Source organism: Notolepis coatsorum (genome assembly GCF_963971535.1).
Source record: "Notolepis coatsorum genome assembly, chromosome: 1".
Taxonomy (NCBI): Eukaryota; Metazoa; Chordata; class Actinopteri; order Aulopiformes; family Paralepididae; genus Notolepis; species Notolepis coatsorum.
In genome coordinates, this window is record NC_140165.1 from 64,921,926 (window position 1) to 64,939,765 (window position 17,840).

The 17,840-nt window shown below is 41.4% G+C and overlaps 1 protein-coding gene across 1 annotated transcript in view; it reads left to right on the plus strand.

The window, feature by feature from the left end:
- LOC311235920 (voltage-gated delayed rectifier potassium channel KCNH8-like) overlaps window positions 1-17,840 on the plus strand; it is a gene marked incomplete at its 3' end in the record, with an annotated part of 374,679 nt that overhangs the window by 345,646 nt on the left and 11,193 nt on the right. The window contains exon 11 of the mRNA XM_084323448.1: window positions 7,887-8,173. Within this exon, the coding sequence (XP_084179574.1) occupies window positions 7,887-8,173 (287 nt within the window). The remainder of the gene's footprint in view (window positions 1-7,886; window positions 8,174-17,840) is intronic.

A 17,840-nucleotide genomic window follows, 5' to 3' on the forward strand; every position in this document is an offset into this window, starting at 1 on the left:
TGTACTCTTTTAAAATTCGATCTGTTGGTCACTTTTTTCCACATGATCAACCTTATTTGTTCATTATTAGTGCAACATTTAATAATGATATCTAATGTGTAGTAACACATTTGTAGATGCTTTGAAAAATGGATATGAAAAAACTACTATACCTTTTTTATTTATTTGTTCATGTTCAACAAATGATTTGTTAGACATTCATAGAAGATCTATAAATCATTTGCAGATGCTATTGTGTGCCCTAATCTAAAGTGAACACTATTCATCATTAACAAATGTGTAATACAGTTTGTTCATTATTTGTTGACTTTCAATTCACCTGTTATGAACGATCTGGCTTTTATGAATACAGACACGAGGCAAAGACCAGACTTGTCTTTTCATGTTTAACAAATGATTTGTTAGACATTCATGAAACATCTATAAATCATTTGCAGATGCTATTGTGTGCCCTAATCTAAAGTGAACACTATTCATCATTAACAAATGTTGGGGATCATGACGATGTTTTCTAGCAAGCCACTCAATGATGCCAGGTGGTCTTCAAGTGACTGCTCTGTGCGGTTCCCCCTGAGTCTCCACAACTCTGAGTCTCCACACCTCTCCTTATATGTTCTCAAGGCCCCGGCCATTCTGTGTTTCGGGGGAAATGGCAAAACAAGAAAGAAGAGATTGACATTGATTCAGAAACAATTATGATGTGAGCAGAAATTGGAGGTAATTCATTTTCATTAATCATGGTTGAATATACTGCATCCATATTTTTCCAAAATGGTGACATTTTGTTCCACACGATGTGAAAATCTGCATAAAATATATACCTAGGTAAATGGATATTGCTCCACTTCTAAGGGCTATTTGCATATTCTTGGTATCTAGGTACATCTATGGACCTCAGGGAATGTATTCACAGTGTCAGAAATATTGTGTCTATTACTAGGCTTGCTTAAATTGTGATGAAACAAAGGAGAATATGAATTATGATTTTTCTTTGCATCTTTGACAGTGAATAACACCATGATAATAATGACCAAAGCCACTGACCTCGTTCAGTACCCTCTTGAGATCATGTGTACAAATAATCTAAGGAAATTAATAAAGGGAAGATAATAAAACCGAAGGTTATGTAGATACAGTACTGAATTCTCCCATCTGGACCAATGCAATTTGAAATATTATTATAGAATATAGAATATATGCTTATACATTACCTTATTATAGCCAATTCGCACATTTATATATATATATACATATATTATCTTTCAAATGCCCGAGTTCAATTTGGATTTAGTATCACCAGGCGTGCATAAGAACAGATAATGATATCTACTGTAATCTAGTGTACTTTTTTATTTTCCCCACAGTGCAACTGTTTGAAACTAATTTCAGATCTAATTGTTCCTACATGCTAACAATAGGGAAGAGAAACTAACTGCATTTCAATATTGGTCAGAAACTTTACCTTTTGTGGCTTATTATCGCGAATAATAACAGTTATTGACATATTCATAATTCAACTCTGAACTTTGAACCCCCATAGAACTTGAAGGGAAATGTAGTTCGGAAAAATTCCAACGCTGGTCGACAGCCATGCATGTCCTCTACAAAATGGCAGAAAAAATTGTACAATTTCCATGGTTCATAATTTTTTATTTTTTTCCAAGCTTGGAATGGCGATCGAAAAACGAAAACTTAAAACTATCTTTTAACACATTTAACCTATTGCTAAACTAACGTATTGATGATCATATACATTCTACATGCTTTTGTGACATGTTAGTGATGTTAATACTTGAAAACGTTTGATTTTAAAATCGCAAATGTTTTGCATCACTCTGAAAAATATGGATCTATGATCATAATGTCATTTAGGGTTCGGTCCCGACCCTGGAGGTGGAACAGGTTAATCATTTGCAATGGTTAATAGAAAGGTACAGGCTACTTGCCTTTCTTTTATGTCTGAAGTGACTCTCATCGATCACAACAAAGTGTCTCCTCCTCCCATGCACTGTCCTTTTCTTCTTCTCAACTTCTCCATCGCTTTCACGCAGGCCTGTCTCAAGGCCATGTTTAGACGGAGAGTCTCAACAGAAACCGCGGAAGTCGTCTTGCGGTCTCACTTAAAATGTTGCGTTTAGACTAGTGTTTTGGGAGGGAATTATTCGTGCAGACGAGGCTGTAAAAGTCTAGTCGACTCGAGACGACGGAGCCCCGCTAACCCATACGCTACACTGCCTCAGGTAGTTGAACAACCAAGCGTGCTGTGAAGACCCGCCCTACTCTGTCTCTGATTCGCAGACTGTGGGTGGGGGAATGTGATTGGACCAAAGCAGAGTCACTCACAGACAGTGGCTCCAGTCACTAGATGTGATAGCCACTGGACTGATTCTTGTGTATTTAAAAGTACTGCCAATGTGGTGATCTCCGTGGATAGAATCAGACATGCTTGTTCGCTTTGTTTACGCTTCTAGGCTACTGGCGCATGCCTGTGACGTTTACAGCCTCGTCTGCACGAAGAATTCCCTCCCAAAACACTAGTCTAAACGCAAAATTAAAAGTGAGACCGCAAGACGACTTCTGCGGTTTCTGTTGAGACTCTCCGTCTAAACATGGCCTCGAGACAGGCCTGTGTGAAGGCGATGGAGAAGTTGAGAAGAAGAAAAGGACAGTGCATGGGGGGGGGAAAGACACTTTGTTGTGATCGATGAGTCACTTCAGACATAAAAGAAAGGCAAGTAGCCTGTACCTTTCTATTAACCATTGCAAATTATTAAGCTGGTCATCATAACCATAAACCATGTCACCATTTTGGAAAAATATGGATGCAGTATATTCAACCATGATTAATGAAAATGAATTACCTCCAATTTCTGCTCACATCATAAATGTTTCTGAATCAATGTCAATCTCTTCTTTCTTGTTTTGCCATTTCCCCCGAAACACAGGATGGCTGGGGCCTGGAGAACATATAAGGAGAGGTGTGGAGACTCAGAGGTGTGGAGACTCAGGGGGAACCACACAGAGCAGTCACTTGAAGACCACCTGGCAGTCATTGAGTGGCTTGCTAGAAAACATCGTCATGGTCCTCTAGGCCGAATACTTCATGACATCAGAAAAGTACAATACAGATAGTCAAAAGAGAAGAGTCTACACAGGAGAGAAACCATGTCAATATGAGGACTGTTACAAAGCATTTAGTCTTTTAGTTAGTCATAAAATAATCCACACAGTAGAGAAAGTGTCAAAAGATGTGAGGAGTGTCAAAAGATACACATTTTCTTTTAAATAAATAAACAATGTGTATTGGTATTTTGCTTTGCTTTGTTTGTGTTAATAAAATTGCATTTATCTATAGTCCTAATTCTGTCACTGTTTGATTTCACAAAGAAGGGTGGATCCGAAAGCTGTCTAGAACATTTATAACATGTGATGAAAAAGTCAACAAATAATGAACAAACTGTATTACACATTTGTTAATGATGAATAGTGTTCACTTTAGATTAGGGCACACAATAGCATCTGCAAATGATTTATAGATCTTTTATGACTATCTAACAAATCATTTGTTGAACATGAACAAATAAATGGAGGTATAGTCGTTCAAAGCATCTACAAATGTGTTACTACACATTAGATATCATTATTAAATGTTGCACTAATAATGAACAAATAAGGTTGATCATTTGGAAAAAAGTTACCAACAGATCGAATTTTAAACGAGTACATTTACAAATGATGTACTATTCAGTTGTAAATTGTTTTGTTCATGATTAGTTCATTATCCACTAATGCGTTATAAATACTTTGTAAATGGTATACAAATATAGTCATAAATGATTTAATAATAATTTATGAATGTATATAAATGGTTTGTTCATGATTAGTTCATTATCTACAAATACCTTATAAATGTATTATAACAGGGTGTTATTATAAAGTGCTACCAACGGTTCAATATAATATTAGTAGAGATACTTTTAGAACCTGATGCTGTATTTTCCATGAGTGGATGCAAGACCCGAGCAGTGTGTGTGTGTGTGTGTGTGTGTGTGTGTGTGTGTGTGTGTGTGTGTGTGTGTGTGTGTGTGTGTGTGTGTGTGTGTGTGTGTGTGTGTGTGTGTGTGTGTGTGTGTGTGTGTGTGTGTGTGTGTGTGTGTGTGTGTGTGTGTGTGTGTGTGTGTGTGTGTGTGTGTGTGTGAGAGCGCATGCTTTGCATAGTGGGCGTGTCAACAGTGTCAGCTGAACTCGCACCAAACAAGGCATAGGGAAATAGTCAGACATCCCAGAATTATTTCATAATACAATGTTTCTGAATGGATATTTGGATTAAACCAAGTTGTATGCAGTGATGAACGGTCTTTCCCAGCGGAACACAAGTTACTTAACGCTACACGGGTCGTGCTATGCATGCTTAGCTTGCTAACGATAGCAGTGTAACTTAATGTTACACACGTCGCGCTATGCATGCTTAGCTTGCTAACCATAGCAGTGTAACTTAATGTTACACACGTCGCGCCATGCATGCTTAGTGTTGTGAAGGGCCAGATTAAACTGAATATATATATGTATCGTTTGATATACCTTGTATATTATTTATATATATACACGGAATATCTTTACCTGCGTACAAACCAGAGTAATATTCGCTCTCCTATTGGACAGCGGCCCCAGGCGCCAACGACCAAGCCCCCAACGGCAAGTTCAAAGGCAACTCCGGGCATGTCAGTACATGCCCAGAGTCTGCGTAGTAATACGAGACAAGAACTGAGGTTGGGACTAGATATTCACTTACGTATAAATACGGCGCAGGTGTAAACGGCAGTACCTTACCAAAACCTAGTAAAGCCTTCACCACGAGTCAACGTGCAGTGAAGTGAGCCACTTTGCATCTAAATAGAGCATTGAGAACCGCGTGCGAATAGAATGTTAAAGTGTCAGAGTTTAACGCAGTAACGTTGAGTTCGACTTAATCTAATGTGAAGTAATAGTCGATCATTTATTGTATATTGTGCGGCTACAGTTCTTCCGTGACCAGCATTACCATCGGTTCGTCGTGTCTTTAGCTAGTGCACTTATCCAGGCTGTGCGGCCTAAATCCGTGCCCACACCCGAGGAGTCCTAGGCGAGAACCGTTGGATATGTACACAGGAGAATCGGCACCGGCGAATGCAGAACCATTTCTGGTTGGATTATATTGCTTTGGGACCGTGACCACCGGAGAAGAGCACCGTTGATTCCACTGTCGTTTGGGATTTAACCTCGTGAGGATCACCACTCGGGCCCGCCTCGTGGAAGGGGCTGGCTAGCTGTCGTCAATGCTGTCGAGCATATTGGATTACAACTATTGCTTTTGTCTGCTGATCAAGGGAGTACAAGCACCGGCTCCTGTATCTGGAGCCTCTTTATTCCTCGTTGACTCAGACTGGGTACCCGAACATTCCTCTACCCCTCCCGGCTTTACACCCCGGAGGGAACCCAGTGTCTCCAGTTGGTACCGGTGTGGCCCATATAATTGCTATACCACAGGTGGCGTCAGCTTAGACCCATCATAGTATTCCTACTATTCTCATTGACTTATGCTCTTGACTGACTTTACGTATATTCTTCGCCATACAAGCGCGACTCTAATTCTCAATCTGTAACCTAACGTTGCTTAATAATAATAAATAACCCTCCAATATAATTTATGTGTCAATGCCGTATTCTTGTGTGGGTGTTCACCATCAATATTTGATGTACTGTTTGGCCAGTAATTAAAGTACATAACTAGTAGTGGTTTAATATATCACAATCTTTAATACAGTCAGGGTTTTGTAACCCCTCAGTTACACTTAGCTTGCTAACGTTAAGATAGGAGATAGCAGTGTAACTTAATGTTACACAGGTCGCGCTATGCATGCTTTTTCCGAACGTTTCGTTCTCTCCACTATGATGAGCTCTGCTCTTCTTCAGCACGGACAGCTGCACCTCTCAAGTACCCGTATGTGCATGTGTGAGTGTGAGCGACTAGAGTAGCGCAAGTGTGTAACTAACAGCCCCGCTCCTCGGGCAGACGGAAAGAGACAGAGGGAGGAGATATATAGAAAATGGCCAACAAGATTAGTTTGCGACATTTAAATTCCTCAAAAAAAAGGAGTGAAATGCAAATTAAAGGGTTGAAATCAGTAATAATAATAATAATAATGACTTGGATTTATATAGCGCTCTTCATGAGACCCAGAGCGCTTCACAGAGTCCATTATTCGTTCATACAGAGTCATACCGGTGGTGGTAAGCTACAATTGCAGCCAGAGCTGCCCTGAGGCAGACTCACGGAAGCGTGGCGAATAATCAACGCCTACGGCCCCTCCGACCACCACCAACATTCATTCACATGCATACATATTCATACGAGGCAAGTAGGTTAAGTGTCTTGCCCAAGGACACAACGGCAGTGGGATGGACATGGGCTTGAGCGGGATTCGAACCACCAACCCTTGGATCATTGGACAACCCGCTCTACCCCTGAGCCACGCCGCCCCACAGTACTCGCAAGGGTGCCCCCAAATATTTTTCTCTACTCGCACAGGCTAAATTCTGGCGCAATATGCGATGTCCTCGTTGCACTGTACAGCCCTGTAATGGACAGTTTGGTGATCGACTGACAGGGTTTGTACACACAGGAGAATATGAAGGGAAACTAACGAGACACACCAGGTAACAATGAATGCATAGGCCGCGGGTATGTAAGGCCAGGCTATGCCGACCCAAACCAGCAGCCCCAGTCTGCGCATTATTATAGGCAGCCTAGGCTACGATATTGTGTGTGTGTGGGCTGCTGCAGCCCGGTGGTGACAATACGCAAGGGCTGGCCAACCAAGGTGTCAATGGCAGTAGGTGTGGTGGCCGTTTTAACATTCCAGACTGCAGGCAGTAACCAATCACGCCGCATCATCAAACTAACCGATGCCAGTCTGGTCTTCAAAATCTTCCATGGTCTAGCCCCACCCCCACTTTCCGATTTTTCACCTCCAGGTTCACCAGAACTGCTGTACTGGGTGACTTGGCTGTTCCATTAAGGACAAGTACATTTAGCAAATCAGCCCTCTCCGTGAGAGCTGCCAAGACCTGGAACTCCATTCCAAGTTACATGCCGCCTGGGCATAACACGGATCACCTGAGGCCAAGGGCTGGCTCTACGAGGGCATGATGAGACTGAGTCAGAGTTAATCAAACCGTGGAAACTTTTTAGAGCTACTATGTACATTGTTTTCAAAGCATGATGAGATCCAAATTACGGAAAACCGCAACTTGTGAACGGTCTTTCCCAATGAGGCGCAAGCTTTCTGACAATACTCTGCTTTTTGCCTGCACATAACTAATAATATCTGTAACTCAACTATATCTGTAAGTTTGTCCTGACTTAATAAACAGTCTGTTGGTGTGTTCTCTTGAATCCATTTTATGAACAATTCCTCTCTTTTCTGTAATATAAACAATGACTGATATCAATCCCTGTCTCCTGAGCTGTTCAGCCATTGTGTAGTGTGATGTGTGCCGGGTGCCAGTGTATGGCAGCCATTGAGCCTGCATAGGCCAAGGTTGGGTGCTACCAGTGGTGGTGAAGGAGGACATTTCATTGTAAAGCGCTTTGAGTGTCTAGAAAAGCACTATATAAATGCAATTAATTATTATTATTATTATTATTATTATTATTATTATTATTATTATTATTATTATTATTATTATTATTATTATTATTATTATTAATTATTATTATTATTATTATTATTATTATTATTATTATTATTATTATTATTATTATTATTATTATTATTATTATTATTATATTGTTGTTCTCATTTTCTCTCTTTCTCTCTCTCTCTCCTCCCTCTCCGCCCCCTCAGATGGACTGGGAGAGCAACGGAGGGCTCGTCAAGAAGCTCCCCTCCATCAGGGAAGACGAGGAGGGCTCCGTGTCCGAGTGCTCCTGCTCCGCCCTGGATTCCCCGCTGCCCGCCATGCCCCCCCTGGTCCGACTGGGCAGAGGCGTGAGCTCGCCCCTCCGCTCCCCGTTGCGATCCCCTCTCCTGCCCCCAAGGCCCTTCCGACCCCCGAGTGATCCCACCCGGCCGGCCACCCTGCAGATCCCCGTGGTCAGCTTTACCTGCGCCCCGCAAGACCTCAGCCCGCGGTACTCACACCTCACCACCAGGGGGGGGACACATCACCATGGAGGACCTGTGTCTTGTTGAGATTAGATTAGATTCTAATTGATTGTCATTATACAGCACAAGTACAGCACATAACGTAAAGAAGTTTGGCATCCAACCAGAGTGCAAACATAGCAGTAAAGTGCAATAGTAATATACAATGTACAAGTGATTAAACTGTGTATAAAATATAGATTATATGGCGGCCGGGTAGCGCAGCGGACTACGCGTCTGTCTACCACCATAGAGCCAGTGGGATCGAATCCGGCTGTGGTGCCTCCGGCTTGGCCGACCCTCCACACTAACACAATTGGCAGTGTCAGCGGGTGGGAAGCCGGCGTGGGTGGGTCCTGGTCGTTGTAAACAGCGACTCCTACAGTTCGGTCGGGGCGCCTGCACAGCGAGGGAAGGATCTGGGAGAGGTAGTGCGACCTTCCACACGTTACACTCTCTCAGTGAGAGTCCACGCTGCCAGGTGAAAAAAAGCGGTTGATTGGCTACACATGTGTCGGAGGAAGCATGTGATAGTCTCCGCCCTCCCAGACTGACGGTAGGGGGTAGAGTGCGCAACGACCCGGAAGGGGATTGGGAATTGGCATAACGACTAACATTGGGATAGGAGAAAAATGGAAAAAGAAGGGGGAAAAAGATAATTAAAAAAATATATATATATATAGATTATATATGTTTTGTCGCAAACTGGGAAGCATTTCAGTCCAAAAAGCATTTTGGTTCTTCAGATATTAGAAAATGTTAGCAATTTGTCTTGGTCTGTTAGCAAGTCTGTTAGTAAGTCTCATATCACATCGACTGTACAGTAGCTCCTTTCAGGAATGTTCTAACCCACGTTCTTCCAGGAATGTTCTAACCCACGTTCTTCCAGGAATGTTCTAACCCACGTTCTTCCAGGAACATCTTAACCCACGTTCTTCCAGGAACATCCTAACCCACGTTCTCCCAGGAACATCCTAACCCATGTTCTTCCAGGAATGTTCTAGGGATGTTCTAACCCCATGTTCTTCCAGGGACATTCTAACCTAAATTTTCACTTCCAATATCTCAAAAAATAAATACTGGTGCCAGTGCTTTTTGGAAATGACTTGCCCAGTTTGTGACAAATCAGGTTTCCAAAGAAAGTGAAATGTTCCTTTAACACTTTCCGTGCCAGCAGGGGATGCCAGAAATAGGCGCTTGAGTGCCAACGCTGTAGTCAATGGAGGGCGATCATATTTGCGAACGCATAAACTATATCTTAAATTATGGCTATGTGTCTAATACGCCCGTCGCTTATCAATGACTTGTTTGCAGTCAACATTGTCGAAACGGATTGTTTTTTAATCGGTTCATTTCCGTTTTATACCATTTTGAAAAACGCTTGTTTTTTTTACTTTCAGAAAAAAGAATTCTGCAGGAATAGACCTGTCGCTAAACCACGCCCCAAATAGAATTTGTCCAATCATATCACAGCTAAAATCCTCGCTGGCAAAAAAGTCGGACATCACCAGAAAAGCCATTTGTGGGGCGCATCAAACCAAACGTCTGTGATCGAAACCACTGTGAAGAGTTCAGTTTATATGTTATTATCTAGATAATATCTGATGGTGAAACGCTGTGCGTGGGGTACCTGTAATTCGGACACCAGGTACCCTGAAAGACTGGATGGAGGAGTATATTTCATACCTTTTCCGAAGCCCAAAAGAAAACTCTGGAAATGCAAGCAGTGGATTCTGCTGTGTCGTCGACCACATACACAACTGAATGTGAAGACCATTACCAAGGACACTTATGTTTGCTCAAAGGTAAGGTCAATTCATAACATAATATTTGACGGCATGTATTAGAAACGTAGACCAAACTATTAGTTTGCTAACGTTTGACTTTGACTGCCAACTAGCTAGCGTATATCCAGCCCAGCTAGCTAACGTTAGCTGCCAACTTGTTAGCCAGCTAGCTAGCTACAGTGTTATCAACATCAAGGTTTGCCGTCTGACTTTTCGTCCTCGCTAGTTAGCTGGTGTATTTAGCTAACTTTTGCTAACTGTCTTTTCACCCCAAAGCACTTCAGAGATGGGAAGCCAACTCTGGAAAATCCAGATCCCATCCGGGCTCTCGTGTCTGCTCCGAAAAGACACAGACCCTCACCCAAAAAAAGGTAACGTTACAGTCAGCCAGGTGCATAACAGTGAAAATGATGACCAACAAGGACAGTTATAGTTATAGTCATTTAATGTAGTGACCACCATTGATAGTATAAAGAACTGGCTAACTGACAACAGGTTGTCACTGCATCTAGGCAACAAGACAGAATCCATATTAATGGGTTCAAAAATAAGGTTAAGCAGGGAGGACAAACTTGTTATAACCACCGGAGGACCCTCTGGTGAACCTGGTGAACCTCTGGCGAACGATGAGTAATGTCTCTATGCACTTTGTTGATGAAAATAATTGTTTTTAATGCACCAATGAGCATGAATGATGTTTTTTTTTATAATAAACATGAATAACATGAATTCTACTACATGCACTTTAGATTATGCACTAAGAATGCTCAATGCACTTCAGATGCCATAGTGCCACTTGAAACCAGTACAACAGGGACAACGATGTAAATAAGTCCCGGCCCTCATTTATCAATTTCTCTTAGAAAATGTTCTATTTCCATACTTAAGCACAGAATTTAGAATGTGTGCACGCACAAAAAAAACGGGATTTATCACACGTGTGTACACAGGTCCTACGCACACCTGTCATGATAAATATCACCTTGCTCTATACGCTGAGGCTCGTGCACACTTTCACGTATTTGCATACCAGAACCGCCCCGATTAACCATATACGGTAATGGAACACCCCCATGAAATGTGGAAAAATGGACTAACCCGAGCAAACTCTGAGAGACTTCACTGAGAGCGAGATTGATCACCGAGGTCCAACCAACAAATTGAACGTATAATCTTCGGTGCGCCGGGAGCCAAGGATGTTGACTGACCCAGTCCTGCTACAGAACCAGCACATTGACAGAAATAAATGACAAGATGACCCGACATTAAGCACTGTAATGACTGAAATTAAATCAATTTCAGCAGGCCAACTCTGCGCTCTACAATGCCTATTATGTGCGCTCGTCATGAGCCCGTGGTACTTCTGGTCAGAGTCATTATGGCTTCAGTGGATAACCCTGATCTGCATTGTGATGTTTTAGATACCCCAGTAATAACATTACAATTGAATTAAATACAATTAGGCCTGAATGAGACTCCGGCCACCGGCACATTATCAGCCAAAATGCGCATCGCGGATTATCTGTAAATTGACCGAGTGGAATCCCGTTCACATTACTGGATTTGTTTATTGATGGAGCAAACTGAGAGATTGTTCACAGAGGCGCTGCCGAACCAAGATATAATATGATGTGTATAATATAATGTGTGTAGAGGCATATGATACAATCTATTTTGTTGTTGGTATTGGGTAGCCTATATGAATTACATATAATAGCAGCCAGCCTACATTATGCAACAGTAATTTGCGCATATATAATAACACACAGCCCTGCGAAGCCTGCATACAGTAAACTAACTTGATCATTAATCTAGCTGTTGTATCTTTACGCTTATGAAAACATTAAATAATATGTATAGGCTATAGGCCGTCGCTTTAGCCTATATTCTCAAATGGCTATCCGAGTCCTCGATATCCTCGCGGACGGACCAGTATACCTTTATATCATATCATATTCATATTCATATCATAGTTTACTCTATGATAGCCTACCAGCATGTAATACGTTCTTTGTTAGAATTCAACTCGTTATTATTTTGCGCATAGATTGCAGAAATACGGGAACGTTTTGATTTAGGCTTTGACATTGTAAAACTAAATAAGTGAACTTCTGTAAGCAGAATACAAGTCATGATATCACCCACACGATATATACTCTGTGTCCAGAGCATGTATGCTTTTCATTAATTTAAGACACATTTATTGCAAGGGTTTTGTCTACACATACACTCAACAAATAACCTCAGTCTATTCTCGTTGCAATGCGTTTTTTATTCTTTCTTATAGGAAGGGTGAAGAACACTATATCGTGGGTGTTCATATGACTTGTATTCTGCTTACAGCTTCGGGGTTCCACTTATTACGTTTAACAATGGCAAAGCCTTTTAAATATAATCAAAACGTTCCCGTATTTCTGCAATATATGCACAAAATAATAACGAGTTGAGTTACGCGGAGCGCAGTCAGTGCTTATTTCCTTGTTGTAATAATATATTCTACCACCGGCGTCAACTACGCATGGTCCGACCTGTGCTTAAATATAGGCACAAAGTCAAGCACAAGTTCAAATTGATAAATCCCACACTTTGCTTAGAAATGATCGTACGCACGGGTTACGCACATATCTGTGCGTACGTCAGATTGATAAATGAGGGCTGAGGACTTTTCGTTTTATCCCTGACAAGGCAAATACAAATGTTGATATGTCAAAGTTGTTATGTTTGTTGTCAATAAAATCCACTTTGAGCTGCATTTTATGTATGAACGATGCTCCATAAATGAACTATTATTATTATTATCTGTCTATGCTTAGCTAATACTCAGCTTTTTGTGTTTTTTTCACAGAATGAGGTGTGCTGGAGATGTTACAGCCCTCACAGAGACGACACAGGTCAACCCAAGACAGGACATGAGTGACAATGAAAGAGGTCTGATTTATGTTTTTGGACTAAAGTGAGCATCATGGAATGTGTGCAGCTTTACAATCATGTCATTGATGAACTGAATATCTCTGTGAACTCTCTCAATATATATATCTCTTCTTGTAAAAAGTACAAAGTCACAGAAGTTGAGTCCGCTAAGTAGTAGTTGCCCTTGAATTTGGTAGTAACAGTTGTGCCTCTCTGAGATGTGCATGTCTCCTCCGTCTTTACGCACATAGACATCTTTTATGGCTGTGGCTGCCTCTGCTACCATCATGTCCCTTGCTGCAAAGGGACATTTCACCTCAAGCAAGCCTGTTTGACCTTTATCACATATTATTGGTCTTGGTACAGGAATGGTCTTGGTACAGGAAGAGGATACAGGCAGGGATGTTGCTGGGTTGGTCTGTGGGAGCTGCAACAGTGGGAGCTGCAGTCTCCTCTTATCCCTCTCTCCTCTCATTTCTTTCGCCCCTCATTCACCTCTCCCAACAATCTATGTACTGTGTTTAGTATACCTAGCAGTGAAACAGCACAGTAAACTTCAGTCCCATTGACATATAGCAGAAGTGATTAGCAAATTAACACAATGCCCCTGCGTGTGCAGCTCTTGCTTGTTCTTATGAAACTGAGACAAAATCATGATTTAAAAGATTTGGCATTTAGATTTATGATTGATGAACGTAGTGTTGGTACTTTGTTCAACGCATGGGTGGACTACATGTTCACAGTTCTAGGGGAACTACCCGCATGGCCTCATAGAGACATAATAATGGCACAAATGCCAGGAAAGTACAGAGAGGAATTTCCTACAACGATGGCAATATTAGACTGTACAGAGTTAAACCCCAACTTCCAAAGCTACTCAACCTACAAGTCTGCAAACACATTGAAATCCCTCATAGCATGTGATCCACAAGGTTCTGTAATATTTTGTTCAACTCTTTTCACTGGATCTATGTCTGACAAAGAAATAGTTAGGCAGAGCAACTTTATTAAGCTAATGAAAAATCTGCTTAAACATGGCTATCTGCAGGAAAGGGATGGGCTTATGGTAAATAAAGAATTTTTTATTGAAAATGACCTACAAGAAATTGGACTTGAAATAAACATCCCACCCTTCGTCAGAGGAAAAAGGCAGATGCCCTCTACAGATGTCTGCCTGACAAAAAAAAGTGGCTGCACACAGGATACATGTTGAACGTGCTATATCAAAGATAAAGAAATAAAAAATTGTGTCAGAGAGGATCCCTAACATAAGGTTGACAAACATCAACCAGATCTGGTATGTTGTGAGCATGCTGTCTAACTTCCAGCCAAGAATACCATTACCTGATAGCTCAAGCCACAACCAATGGGGTAGCCCTTTCCACCTACTGCTACCAATAGGGGTCTGGTTAACGATGTAGCTTATAGGTGTGCCTCTCATTCCTCTGTGTCTTATATATTTCCTCACTGATTCCTGACTCTTTCCTAAAGGCAGAAAGATACATGTTACGGTTAACTGTGTTATGCATAGTATTAACTATTCACTGTAGAAAATCAGATGTTGTGCCTAGGCTATTATTCTTTCACATCAAACTGCATGACAGTGCAATTTTTTTTCTCAATAAACTGTGAATGAGCACCATTTTGCCTTTATTACCAAATGTATCTGTGTTTTTATTGTGCTTTGAAATGACCTGTTAGGAGTGTAGGTGGGGATCACTTTTGCCACCACTGCAGAGGTTATAGGCTGGCCTGCTACCTTCTTCCCTCTGGGTTTATGCCACTGCTGTGGCCGACTTGTATAGGAGGCAGTGTCTTCATTTTATGCACGAGAAATGTCTAAACTGTACATGAGCCCAATGATGTGTGCACAGTACCCTGGTGCCCTATGGTTTCAACAGAAATGAGAAGGGGAGAAAATAAATAGGCTACTGTTTGAGAACACTGCTCGTACTAGCTGGTACTTGAATATAGCTCCCCTCTCCACTAAAATGTATCAGCAATAGTAGTAATCGTGGATTATCGTCATAGTTCTTGTAATCTTCAATCAAGTCAACTGTAAGTAATGCTTGAGAGTAGCTAGCTAACGTTATATATAGCTCATGGCTGCCTAGTTATAGTTGAAAGTGGGGGTACAAGATTATTAAGTGACAGGCAAGGGGTGGTTTGGAGGGGGTCCGGCACGACTATACATCAAATGATTTATGTCAAGGATTGCAATGCCTCACTTGAATCAAGTTAACTTTTCACCTGGATAACGTCAACATTCAGGGTGAATGTAATGTGAGAAACCTGCAGCATGCGCCACTGACTGCTGGGGGAGGGAGGGGCTGTGGGAGACAGTTGATCAAACCATTCAAATGTGGGGGGGCAGGGGGGTCACAATCTTTGGAAACTTAAAAACGTGCTATTAAGTGTCATTGCGTATTATTAATTTGATTGAAATTACGTAGTTATGGTTACATTTATATATTGGGGGGGGACATATCATATGTTTCATATGATCAAAAAGTGGGGGTGCAAAAGCACACGTTTGCCCCCCCAAGTTCAATTGTGGGGGTGCAGCTGCTCCACTTTCTCCATTGCTCAGGCGCCCGTGATATAGCTAATGCTTGCATCACCATGGAGGTCTAAGGTAAATATGTATCTCATGAACGTACTTTTCCACTGCATATTGTAACTCTCTCTGTCTGCTTCTAGATGAAATATTTGTGTTATCTTTAAAAAAAACAGGTCTATTACCTGCTGTGGTAAATCTCCCGCGGCCTAGCCCCTTTCGTGACTGTGAAGCAAGGCTTGCATGACAGTCAGGAAAAGGGCTACCTGCGGCCATCGTCAACAGTCATTCACGGTCGACTTTGTTTGTCCGACTTTTCAAAGGGGCCGTGGCTTAGCGATAGGTCATACACAAAACACGTTGTAATTTTTCGGCCTATTTATGAATAGTTTTCAAATAAAGGCTAGATTATCGATAGTATGTGTACTTATGCACGCTATAGAAGCGGGCTGAAAATCGATTATCTTATTTCCTGATCAGCACACACACACTCACAGCCACACACACATATGGGACACGTTGATATATAGGTGAAAACAGCTCTAATTATCCCAAGACTGGTAAAATAGATTCCTTACCTCAGATCAGATGTTCTCCAAAAAGATTATTCCAATTCCTGATCGCCATTCCAAATATCGATCGCGTTTATTGATCCAACGCTGGGTGGTCGAAAGACATATTCCACGCGGTTCTGATGGTGGGCAATGAATGGGATCGGCTCGGATTACATGCCTGACAAGTAAAATGTGGAATCCGGACTCTTTTTTTCCAATCCATTTCATTCTGTCTAATCCAATGGGGTGCAATACCATCCGGAGTGACGATAGGGGGCAGTATTTTCCCTGTTCGAGCTCAGACAGATCCCCACTGGTAACGTGAGGCTAGATTGATGAAAAATGTATGGAAATCGATAATAAAAAAAATAACGATTAAAAGCGAGATTTCTTGTCGGTTGGCACTCAACGCATGGCATGAACTAACGAGATTTCTCAAGGCTGGCACTCAAAGTGTTAATGACCCCATGAAGCACATCTTTCTGCTTGTCCCTGGATGACTTGTACCAAAAAATTCATGCCAGGCATCCACTCATTTCCCTTTACATTTATGTTTACATTTAGTCATTTAGCTGATGCTTTTATCCAAAGCAACTTACAAATTGTCAACAACAAGTCAGCAGGAAGGGTACTACATCTCTGGCAGCTAAGGGTCAGTGGCATTGTTTGTCAAATAGTGTCGAACTTGAGTGTTACACTCTGAGTGCATAGTAGTATAGACATATTATCATGATATAATAATAAGTACAAGTATATAAGTGTAGTAGCATCAGTGTTGCAATGCTCATATCAACACTGGCTGCACGCACGCTAATGACGCCACGTGCACGCGCGTCATTATGCATGTGCATAAATATTCCCTCGCCTAAGGACAGACGAAGGTTAACCCCAATCAGAAATAATTAGCAATTAAAGACATTTTAAATAAGCCCACTCCCTCCCACCCAAAATATAAAGCATTCTTCCCATTGGTCCTAGACAAATTGAGCGAAGGCTAATCATCCTCCATTTAGCATTATCTTTGTTTAACCCTTTCACTACCACACTACCAAAGGGTTAACCCTTTCACTGCGACAATACAGAAGGTTAACCCTTTCACTGCCACACGACAAAGGGTTAACTCTTTCACAAACAAACTACAGAAGGTTAACCCTCTCACTACCACACTACAGACGGTACACTACAGACTGTTAACCATCTGTAGTGTGGTAGTGAAAGTCTTGGATGCCCCTAAACGTCATGTTTAATTTATGAACACATCAAACCATGGAAGTGAAACACGTTTCAAAACATGAGCACCATGTATGTTTTAAAGGACAATAAACCAGTTATGACTGGGAGAGTCGTGTCCTTGTAAATGCTGCTGACAGAGAGGGAAGATCCAGTAGGATTTTCCTTTAATTATCCAGTACAGGGTGACTATTTCGTTAAAGGGGCACTTCACCAAAAACTGATGCAGATTTATTTTGCACATAATCTCATACACAACGGTTTTGCACACATTCATTTAATTTGACAACTTTTGAGAGTAAATAGAGAATTTGAATATGGCCACCAGTGATGTCATCGGAGACACTGAATCCTTGTTGTGTTAATTCCATGAAATTATGTAGATTAATTGTCTTATAGGGACCACTACTTGGATAGCAGGGCAGAAGCGCACTATACAGTAATTCAATATGTTGGATTGTTGGACTAAGAATACTCTACCACTAGGTGGGAAAGATATAATACTGTATTTTCTAATCCACCAGTGAATTACGTTTTTGTAGTTGCGGTGATAGTTATGCCCATTAAGCCGTACTGAGTTTGTGTTTATGAATAATATAGAGTCACAAGGGAGGTG